Raw genomic sequence first — 11,725 nt, 5'->3', positions numbered from 1 at the left:
CCTTGAGCCTTCTTTGATGGGCACTTCTAATGTAAATCTATGGCAGCACCCAGGGGGCTTGAATATTCGAGCTCTCCACATAGACTTTGTAATGATGTAGTGTCCCCATGAGTGACAGAACAGTGAGCCAATGACGGCGCAACTAGAGAACATTACCAACCCCTACACTCCGTATTTTCTGCTGGCTACTCCACCACCACAGAAAGCACCGAGTTAGGCTGAAACACCTGCATTTTGGAGCTGCCTTACTCAAGAAAGCAAAAAAGAGACCATGTTTATTTTTTTACATTGTTTGCAATCTGACATGTATTAATTCCAAAATAACATGCAACACTGGTCAGTTTCATTGTGGACTTTTCCCTGAAATGAGATGTTGGCATGTTTGCCTATCAGGGGCTATAGGCTGCCTGCATCTAGCTCGGCAAACCATGGCAAAATTGAATTGTAATTTATAAACCCAGATTTTAGTCAGTAGCCTATGCGTATTGAAATAACAAATACATCTAGCAAATAGGCCATTTATAACAGTTTGTAGTCTTAACATCTGGCACATAGTAATGTCACAATTAGCATAAAATTATCTAACGTTTGATTTTTGAAGTTCGTCCAAGTGTTTCTTGCACGGAGATTGAGATCCTCTGTCCAACTTTTATCACTCAAACTCTCCCGTCGGATTTATCTATAGTTGTGTACATGCGCAAAAGGGATTTTATTTACAATTATAAACTGGGTGGTTTGAACTCTGAATACTGATTGGTTGAAAGCCATGATGTACCATGGGAATGACAAAGACGTTTTACTGTTCTAATTATGTTGGTAACCAGTTTATAATAACAGTAAGGCATCTCATGAGTTTGGTATATGGCCAATATACCACAGCTAAGGGCTGTTATTTGTGATATATGGCCAATATACCACACCTCCTCGGGCCTTATTGCATTTATCCTTTGCCAAGATAATCCATCCACCTGACAGGTGTGGCATATAAAGAAGCTGATTAAACGGCATGATCATTACACAGGTGCACCTTGTACTGGGGGCAATAAAAGGCTACTCTAAAATGTACAGATACACAACACAATGCCACAGATGTCTCAAGTTTCGAGGGAGCATGAAATTGGCATGCTGACCTCAGGAATATCCACCAGAGCTGTTGCCAAATAATTGAATGTTCAGTTCTCTACCATAAGCCATCTCCAGTGTCATTTTATAGAATTTGTCAGTACGTCCAACCAGCCTCACGACTGCAGACCACGTGTATGGTGTCATGTGGATGAGCGGTTTGCTGGTCAATGTTGTGAACAGAGTGCCCCATGGTGGCGGTGGGGTTATGGTATGGGCAGACATAAGCTACGGACAAAGAACACAATTGCATTTTATTGATGACAATTTGAGTGCACAAAGATACTGTGACGAGATCCTGAAGCCCATTGTCGTGCCATTCATCCACCGCCATCACCTCATGTTTCAGCATGATAATGCACGGCCCCCATGTCGCAAGGATCTGTACACAATTCCTTGAAGCTGAAAATGTCCCAGTTCGTCCATGGCCTGCATACCCACCAGACATGTAACCTATTGAGCATGTTTGGAATTCTCTGGATTGAAGTGTACAACAGAGTGTTCCAATTCTTGCCAATATCCAGGAACTTTGCACAGCCATTGAAGAGGAGCGGGGCAACATTCCACAGGCCACAATCAACAGCCTGATCTATGCAAAGGAGATGTGTCATGCTGCATTAGATAAATTGTGGACACAAGATACTGACTGGTTTTCCATCCACCTCCCTACCTTTTTTTAAGGTATCTGTGATGAACAGATGCATATCTGTGTTCCCAGTCATGTGAAATCCACAGATTAGATTCAATTGTTACATGTTGCGTTTATATTTTTGTTCAGTATATATTCAGAAACGTCAAGTTTTTAAATTACTATACCTGTGGACCCTGGATATTGTAGACGTGAAATCTTGCGGTTGTGTTCCAGACAGTTGATTTTCAAGAGGGACGTACAGAGGCGTCGCCGCTAAGGTAAGTTACCGCCCCATGGGTGTGTCTATGCAGGATACCGGCGAGCGCGCTGTATCCACCTGCCAATGCGTTTCCCCTTCAGTAGCCTACAGAGAGAGCTGTGTTGCATGCGCCGCGTTTCAACTTTAGCAACTACTCCATTTCAAGGAATAACGCTCATTATGAGAACAACAAAGTGGGATTGTACACAATAGACTGAGAAAAGAGCATAGAGGACACAAATATTGCAAGCTGAGGTGATTAACAAGTTAATTTGGAACCTATATATTTGTTACCAGGGAATCGTGCAGGATCTCCGCTGCTTCATTCGTAGGCTACACTGAGAAGAATAATTGAATAGGATTTTGTTTACTACCTTCTCAATGACTTGTATAACTGGATTCAACATATTTTACACCGGGCAATAATAACCAGGTAGGCACAACTGTAGGCTACTTTATTTAGCTCTAATGTTTTGATGCATAGGGCCTAAGCTTTTTCAGTCAAATCATGACTCATATGTCCATGTTGAATTATTTATTATCCTAAGAGATTACAATCAAAACACAATGGCTCCAGTAATTGAGTCGAACAATAATTGTGAATTAGGCCTATTGTCTATACTAGTCTATACTCTTTTAAGTCTACTGATTTAAGTGTAGCCAAATAAGAAGCTAATTCTTTGTGTAATCAAATCCAGTTTTATTGGTTTCTTTTTATTGTTAATATTATAATCATCTATTATTTTGTTGCATTGTGCCGGCATGAGGAACAATATTGTCTAAGCTTTCAGTCCCTGTAGTAGACTATCGCATGATATTAACCATAATAAACCCGTTTTGGATTTCTTGCAGATTCCTCTGCATTTCAAACTGCTGTGGGAGCTCTTGCATGGTCTTTTTAGCTACTGTACTTCTCACGAGCGTCGCAAGAAGCGAGCATTTTATAGCGCTCGAGTTTCTTTATCCAACAGGCTGTAGAAATCTGTGCTGCTATTAGTGGGTGGTTTAAAACAGTCAATAGACTGTTGTTATTCTGTTATAACACAAGCATTTCCCCAGTTAAAGCTAGTCTAAAATGTTAAGAGTTGCCTAATTTAACTGATATTGCACAGACTTCTCAACGGAATAATTAATGTTTAGCAATAACAATGTCGTATCATTTTAAACCCAGTCACGCTTTATTTGGGCAAAATGGCAAGCTATAATTTTGAATTTTACGCTTGGAGGTCTGTCCTAACCTGGAGGGTTGAGGCTCTCATTGGGAACTTGATCCTAAATCCCTTCGTGGCAGCTTGACCTCATACCCTGTTGACCCGCGTTACGAGCAGAACAGTGCCATGCAGGAGGGATTTGATGGCAAAACATGTCTTTAAGTAGCCTTTATGAGCTCCAAACCTCATAAATCAGTCTTAATATTAACATTATCTCTACTTACGTGGTGTTTTGTTAAATTACCACATTAGGTTATTCATAGGCTTTTATCATGTCACCTTAAACGTCGCACGTTTTATTATTGAGATTACTGTCCATTTTTGGAGATGCCAGTGTTCTGTGCTACGTCTGCGTAAAATATCTCCAGATAACATATTTGACAACAGACTCGTTCACTGGGCATAAAAGTAAACCTATATGCGTGTATGTTTTTTTTGTTTTTTTGTTTGCGTGACAGGGCAGCGGTTAGCGGGTGTGTGGCAGACCCGCCAGACCTACGTTATTTAGGGATGTGGTAACACCTCTGGTGCTCTTTGCTCTCTGGGGTCTCCGGAGACGCTGGGGAGGAGGGAACTGTGGAGTGGTGCGTTATAGAATGGGACAGCGATGGGGATGTTGCGGGGGTCTCGGGAGTAAAATTAGATTAATGAAGATGCAGAATAGTTAAGGGGGAAACTGTAATTCAATGTGAACGAACGCCGAGCTCGGGCCGCGCCCCAACAATTCCATCCCTACATTGACGTGCTCTGTTGCTTTGTAGTAGTCTGTACCTGTACCGACTTACCTGGGAGAACAAGAGACTGCAGGTCTCATCTGTGATGTATCCCCCCTCAACAACACTTCCCTTTTTATAAGAGGAGTGACAGTGAAAGTTGGAATTTGTATGATAAATATCCTCAAAATGGATGCATAAACATTCACTTAGTGTTGATTGATACAACATGCAACACTTTTTTTTCTTGAAAAATGGCACAGAACCCTAACCCAGAAGGAGTTGGTAGGTCCAGTATGTTGCAGGTGTGAGTATGGGGTGTGGTACAGAGCTGATCATTCTCTCTCCCTCTCTCCCGCTCTCTCTCTCTCTCTCTCTCTCTCTCTCTCTCTCTCTCTCTCTCTCTCTCTCTCTCCAGCTTCCTGGACTGTTTCTCCTCTGTTTCTGGAAGCGGAGGGACCATGCTGTGGGACAAACTATGGTGGCTGTCCACCTTGCTGGCCCTGTCGGCCGAAGCATTGCCCACACTGCCCATTGAGCCCCTCTCTGCCCCTCGGGTTTTCCTCTCCTTCAAAGGTAAGCCATTCACACTTTCAGATATCTCAAATAGTTTGTGTGGTTCTCTGTGACTGAAAATAGGTGGATAGAATGTCCTTGTATGTGAGCTCTTGTGGTTGCTTCTAGGTTTTTATTTTCACGGTTCCTCCTAGCTTTGTCTGCTCTTGGTGAAATGTAGGGTTTAGGGGGACTAGACTGCCGTTATAGCCAGCTATGCGCTTATTTTGGCACACCACGGTGTCAGTCAGAGCCCATCCCTCTCTCTCTCTGGCTGAAACCTGATTATCTGCTGAGAGAGGGGGCGATGAGAGAGATGAGGAGAGGTGCTGTTTGTTCCTACTGCTCACGGCCAGAGAGCACATCTTCATTAAACAGACTGACTGACTGACTACCACAGTCCTCCAACAGGGCTTTGCCTGCCCTCAGCTCCCCTCTGAAATCAAGTTGGATTTAACACTTGGCCGTGTACACCTTTAGAGGGCCCAGCGTATTATGAATGCCTTTCAATGTCACATGAGGCCCTGTCTGTGTTTTGAACTGTACCTTCAAAATGGTTCTTTATGGACATCATCTCTAATGTCTTGTAGACCTAATTGCTGTGTATATTTACAGGTGTAGGGGCTTACTTTGATCACCCTGTTGCAGTAGAACTTTCCTGCAATGCAGGGAATGTAAAACTTGTAGTGTATTTGAGGTATAAAAAGGCTTCTGAAGTTTTTAATTCCCACTTGGAAAATGTTCCCTTGTGAAAAATGTATCAACCCTTACAAAAATGTATTAATTATAATCCACATGTTCACATTTCCTGTGGCTGCAGGATTATTTTCCTGCTGTAGCAAATGGCCTCAAACTAATATCCTACATCTGTAGGCTAATCGTGAGGTGAACCCTGGGATGGAGCTCAAAGGAGCGGAGGACTCGCAAAGCCTCCAGATGACTTTAAATCCTCATCACCTCATCTGGGGACTGAGAGGAGATTCTGCACTTTTTATTTTTGTCTGCAAGTATGTAGAATTGGGCAACCTCTCTCTCTCTCTCTCTCTCTCGCTCTCTCTTACCTGTCTGTTTTCACTCTCTAATCAAGTTTGTTTTCACAATCACACTGCTCCAAATTGGTAATTTCTTTCCAATTTCCTTTCAATTAGTTCCCTTTTTTTAAATTGGTTTTTGAGAGACCTATATGCCTGACAGAGCATCTTTACTTTGTTGGTGACTAGAATTGAACATGAGCTGCACATTTTCTAATTGTGTCATTTTGGCTCATGCTGAGGGGAATTGCTTTTAAATGTGCCCATATTGATTCCTTTATGGACCTTGGTGAGCCAATTGTTTTGCTACACATTTTAAAAAGCATATCCATGGGGTCAAGATTCCTTGGAGCTTGCCAAGGGTGCTTAGCTGAATTTTAACAAGTGTATATCTAACCTCTTAAAAATGCAACTAATCTCTTTCTAGCCATCCAACTGTTTTTAAACAAGCTTTTTGATTTCGACACTCCAAGCTTTACACAACCTCTTGCACCTACTATTTCATGATGGCAATCTCTGTCTATTGGAGCAGTTGTGGTACAGTACATTGTGGACTGTGTTGCCTAAATGTGAATCCTAACCTGTGGCATCAGTGTGACTTCTGGCTAATACCGCCAGTGTGGTCTGGTGGTCCAAAGGTATTCTCTAATCTGGTTGGTCTATTGTCAAACACGGAGGTTAAAACCTTACCCTCCAGTTTCAATGTCAGACTTGTAGACAGTTTGTTCTAAATCATTTTTTTTCGTGTCATGTTTTGTGTTATTATATGTCATAATCTTGGATGAGTTGTAGTTGCTGTCGACCACCTGCTGGTCATCAGTGTGGTTAGACCTGGGCCAGTCCTTTCTGCTGAGGACTCAGACTTAACTAAAGCTAGTTCAGGAGTTTGTTTAGTATGTCTGGCATTATTGATTGCTTTGAAGCTGCATGTGGGTGCCTTGCAACACAGACACACACAGATGTGCATTAACTGTGTGTATAAACATAAAAGCACAGACATGGCATGCACCTAAAACATCAACACATGGAGTGAAGGGCAGGGGCCATTAGAGAGAATGTATTTCCTTTGGATGAGGACTTGAGTTCATGTAGGCTCCTGCTACATGGAGAGGAAAGATGGATGTGTCCATCAGTCAACTCACTCAGGGAACTTGCGCTACAGACCATCTCACAGAGACCTTGGTCTGCCAGACTGATTCATCTAATATGTGTAGGAGGCCGTTTTCAGTTAATGCTACTACACTGGTTGAATCCATATTCAAGTCATATTAGTTCACATTGCCATTTACTGTCTCCTTTTCACAGCTCAAAATCCAGGTTCTATTTTCATAGAAATGTTTTAAATCTCTTATCTTCTGTCGTTTTTTTCCTAAGCGGAGAGAGAAAATCTTTCTGCTACATGAGTGAAAGCGTTAAGGATTTACATGCTAAAGGGTGGCCCGGGGGGGAGAGGGGAGAGACACGTCACATGCTACCTAGCCATCACATAACTTCATTGTGACATGACAGCACATTCCCTATGATTATTTCCCAGCACAATGGTTAAGAAAAGACACAAAGCAAAATGCTCTCTCTGGAATTGTTGCTCATGTTGTTTAAAATGTAGTTTTCTATCATTCTGAGCTATAAATTGTTATATCATATTTATTTCTTCAACTGACATTTTCCTCCCAAGTATTGAGTACATTTTCAGTTTTACTTGATTCAGATTTTTTTGTTGTTGAGTAAAGGTCCCAGATCTGTCTATAGTTTCTGTTGAATGTTGTCCATAACATCAGTCTGCCTATCTTATCATCTAATACTTGAATTGAAAGAGATTAAGTCCCTATCAGCACTGAGCTCTCTATGTAAGTTTATATCAGTTGTCTGTAGTATATAGTGAGGTCTATAAAAGCAGCCAGTGAGGGGGTCAGAGTCGGTGCAGGGCTGTGAGTTATCACTCGTGATAAGGGAAGAATAAACAGCAACTGAGAGTAAAGGAATGTCCACTCAGGACTCGTAAGCATCGATCATCTCCCACACTGCTTTAGTAGTATGAGATGAATGGTGAAGAAAACAGACATACACACCATTTACACCTATTGAATACACTAAAGCACTGTTGAACACAATGCTCGCAGTTAGTCACACACGCAAAAACATAATTACATGCTCCCATACACGTTAAACGCCTTTTCTAAATGCTTATCGCAGGCTGGTTAGCAAACACATGTTAAGGTTATGAAGATAAAGTGGGCGCTTAGGTTTTCAAAGAACAGACAGTGTGTTTACAGACATCGTTGAGACCTATGGTAGACATATAGACACCCTGAAGAAGACACAGTTATGCCGAAACGTTGGTGTTTTTTTATCCAATAAATTACTGGGAGGTTATACTAATGGAGTGTGCGACTTTCTTTGTTGTTCTAGCTTCCAGTTTGTTCTCCGTTAGTCAGCACCTCGACACTACATCATGTTCTCTGGGGGAGCTGCAGCTCATGCTTTTTATTAGACATATAGACATTGCCACACTTTCTCCGGTTTTTGGTTGGGTGTTTTTCTTTTGGGGTCAGTGGAAATTGCAAAGTGGATGGTGGACGTTGTAATACAATGTTACAAACACAAACAAAGCACCACTGTTGTGTTCCTTATGAAGGGTACCCATTGCCATCTTATTTGTAAAGAGCTAATAGGACTGACTGGTTTCAGCCTCTGAGAGAAGAACTCTTATATTTATCCTCCAACAAGCTCTATAATCTTGTGCTATTTCAAGGTGTGGGGCTCCTCAGGGGTCATGAACCCCAAAACAGGAGCCAGTCACACTAACTGCACCCCCCCCCCCACACACACACACACACACACACTTTGGGAGAATGGGAGCATATTAGCTAGTAATAGCTCGTTACGCTAATCTTCAGTCACATTCGAAAGTGTTTAACGTTGTTTTCTTTTTGCCTTTGGTCCAGGGTGAAACACCTGGAAACAGAGTTGGTGGTGAGTGAGTGAGGGAGGGAAATAGAACACTCTAAACGGGGGAGAAAATGCACAGCCAGACAGTCATATAATTGGACTATTTCTCAAACAGAATCTCAAGGTTATTTCAACTTCCCCTAGCTTCTCTCTTTCTCTATCATGTAACGTAATGGTTAAGTGATTATCACAGTAGCACAAAGAGCTCAGTGTTAGCTCACCTCTCCTGTCTGTGCTCTCAGGGTGGAATATATTAACACACAGATCGGCTCTGGCTATATTTCTGCTTCCCTATTATGTGAATTATGCTACTACTCACAGTGAACTTCACTTAGACTTCACTCAGTGTCTCTCTACGGCTCTACGATTACAATAGCCCAGGTTTCTTAGATTAGAGAAAGAAATGTGGGCGGACATGCAGACATGCCTACTGTGGCTGGTAAGAGAGGAAAGCCTATTCATGGTTAAATGCCTTGCTGGAGGTGCTCTCTCAGCTTTCCGCCTGCCTGTGGTTAGTTACTATACTGTATGGGTTGTCTGAAACCCTTGCTGACATGTCTACTGAAAGGGAGAGCATTATGGCAGTCTATTTGTGCGCAGTCTGTCTGAGAGCCAGCCTTGAACTGAGCCTTCCACCCCTGTCAGGGCCTAAGAGAGAGAGATGGCCAGCCAAGAAAGAAAGGCAAGAGTGACAGGGGAAAAGGCCACAGTCCGGACTCCATGTAATGGACACGAGGTGGGAATGTGTGTGTGTGTGGTGTTTGTGTGGATGGGTGTCTGTGAGTGTGAGAGTGAAACAGAGACAGTTAGATGCCCATGTCCAGACTGGCAGAGTAGATCTCCATCCATCTCTCTTCCAGGCTCCTAGGTTCCTATTTAGTTGGGTCCATTGTGACACTAGAGCCAGAGCTAAGTGCCCCAGCCTTACCAGAACAGAGGCCCATGCCATCCCTAAACCTTCCCTGGGCAGGCAGACAGACAGACAGACAGACAGACAGACAGACAGACAGACAGACAGACAGACAGAGACAGAAACATGGTTTCAGAGTGTAACACTCCCAATGAGACCAGAACCAAAACATGTAAGGTACAAGGGTTCTTGCTCGCCAATCAGTTAGGATATATTGTATCCACTGGCTGGTTCAACTGTTGTTGTTGTTTTAAAACAATGGTTCACTGAAGATGACAAGAAGCTTTGTCAAGGTATAATACTCACTGGGGAGACCGTGTCTGGGTCTCTAGTTATGTCTGCTACTTGGGATTACTCACAGTTCATTTTCAGAGCAGGTAGAGGCGGCTGCTATTTGTCTAAGTGCTCATTTGGTCTTAAAGTTCATTCTGATTCCATGACATTAAACCATACGAACAGGGACAGGCAAGATGTGACAGAATGAAAACAGAACACATTTGCAGTCTTTTTATATCCTGATGATTTGCATAATTACATATTAATGGGAACACTCCCACCTCCAGAAGACATATTCACCTAACCCATCTGACACAGAGAGCCACTGCTGTTAGGTAAGGATAGAGAGTGCTATGTCAGACACACTATGTAAGTAAGAGGCAGTGGACGCACTGTAGCTAGTACATCAGTGTGACAGGCCCCTGCCTGCCGTCCTCTCCTCTCCCTGCTCAAACTGTGCTATTCCGTCCCCTTACTCTGCACAGATATATGCCATGTCATCTCTAATCTGCATCCCACCTCCCTCCCTCCCTATCGCTCGCTCCGCTCTGCCAGCTGTGCATGTATACAGCGTTTATAATAGATGTCCAGGATAGCAGATGTTTAATACATATAAGCAGCATGTTTTCGGAATGAGCTCAGACAAGCCAAGTCAAGTGCAGTGAGTGCGGTCAGTCCCTGTGTCACGTGGGTCATGACGGGTGCTCTGACATTTTAGTTCAACGACAGCATGTAAGTGAGTCTGTGCTTGTCCGCTGATCTATATGTTTGGGGTGGTGAATGGAGTTCTTTAGGTTGGCTTTTTTCTGCTGAACATTTTTCAGAGACCGGAGATATAAAGGCAGTCATAGCGTGAAGGGGAGCTACTAGTCTGCAGTCCATGTTGACCATGTTGACCATGTTGACCATGAAGACCATTCTGACCATGGTGACCATGTTGACCATGCTGACCATGGTGACCATGGTGACCATGTTGACCATGAAGACCATTCTGACCATAGTGACCATGTTGACCATGCTGACCATGTTGACCATGGTGACCATTCTGACCATAGTGACCATGTTGACCATGCTGACCATCGCTGACCATTCTGACCATGTTGACCATGTTGACCATGTTGACCAAGATGACCATGTTGACCATGCTGACCATCGCTGACCAAGCTGGCCATGTTGACCATGATGACCATGTTGACCATGTTGACCATGTTGACCATGCTGACCATCGCTGACCAAGCTGACCATGTTGACCATGTTGACCATCGCGGACCATGTTGACCATGCTGACCATGTTGACCATGTTGACCATGCTGACCATCGCTGACCAAGCTGNTCGCGGACCATGTTGACCATGCTGACCATGTTGACCATGTTGACCATGCTGACCATCGCTGACCAAGCTGACCATTCTGACCATGTTGACTATGTTGACCATCGCTGACCATCGCTGACCATCACTGACCAAGCTGACCATGCTGACCATGCTGACCATGCTGACCATGCTGACCATCGCTGACCAAGCTGACCATTCTGACCATGTTGACCATGTTGACCATCGCTGACCATGTTGACGCACTTGTTGACCTCATGCTGCCCACTCGCCTGACCAAGGCGACCAGTATAGACCATCTGTGACCAGTCCCCGCCGGACCATGTTGACCATGCTGACCCATGTGCTTGACCATGTTGAACCATGGCCTGACCATGTCCCGCTGACCTAAAGCTGACCAAATTCTGACCATTTGACTATGTTGACCATCGCTGACCATCGCTGGAATCACTGAACCAAGCTCGACCATGCTGACCCCTGCTTGACCTAGCTGACCATGCGTGGACATCGCTGACCAAGCTGACCATTCCTGACATGCTTTGACCATGATCGGACCAATACGCCATCAAACCATCACTGACCATCACTACATACACTGACCATCATGATTCATTCACTGGAACCATCGATCATCGCTGCAATCACTGACCATGCTGACCTGCTTGCCTGAACATCCAGGCTGTCATCGACACCGACTCTGAATGATCCTGACCATCCAACTGATCATTGCGACCATGT

The 11,725-nt window shown here is 43.7% G+C and overlaps 1 protein-coding gene across 2 annotated transcripts in view; it reads left to right on the top strand.

Moving 5' to 3' along the window:
* The first annotated feature begins 2,112 nt into the window (after positions 1 to 2,112).
* Positions 2,113 to 11,725, top strand: part of LOC111970219 (semaphorin-3F-like) — a 118,587-nt gene continuing 108,974 nt past the window's right edge. For both annotated transcript variants that reach the window (XM_023996861.2, XM_023996845.2), the window contains exons 1-2: positions 2,113 to 2,445; positions 4,355 to 4,512. In XM_023996861.2, the coding sequence (XP_023852629.1) occupies positions 4,398 to 4,512 (115 nt within the window). In that variant the 5' untranslated portion in view covers positions 2,113 to 2,445; positions 4,355 to 4,397. The remainder of the gene's footprint in view (positions 2,446 to 4,354; positions 4,513 to 11,725) is intronic.

Source organism: Salvelinus sp. IW2-2015, linkage group LG1 (genome assembly GCF_002910315.2).
Source record: "Salvelinus sp. IW2-2015 linkage group LG1, ASM291031v2, whole genome shotgun sequence".
In the NCBI taxonomy this organism is placed as follows: domain Eukaryota; kingdom Metazoa; phylum Chordata; class Actinopteri; order Salmoniformes; family Salmonidae; genus Salvelinus; species Salvelinus sp. IW2-2015.
This window is presented reverse-complemented; position numbering and strand designations above follow the sequence as displayed.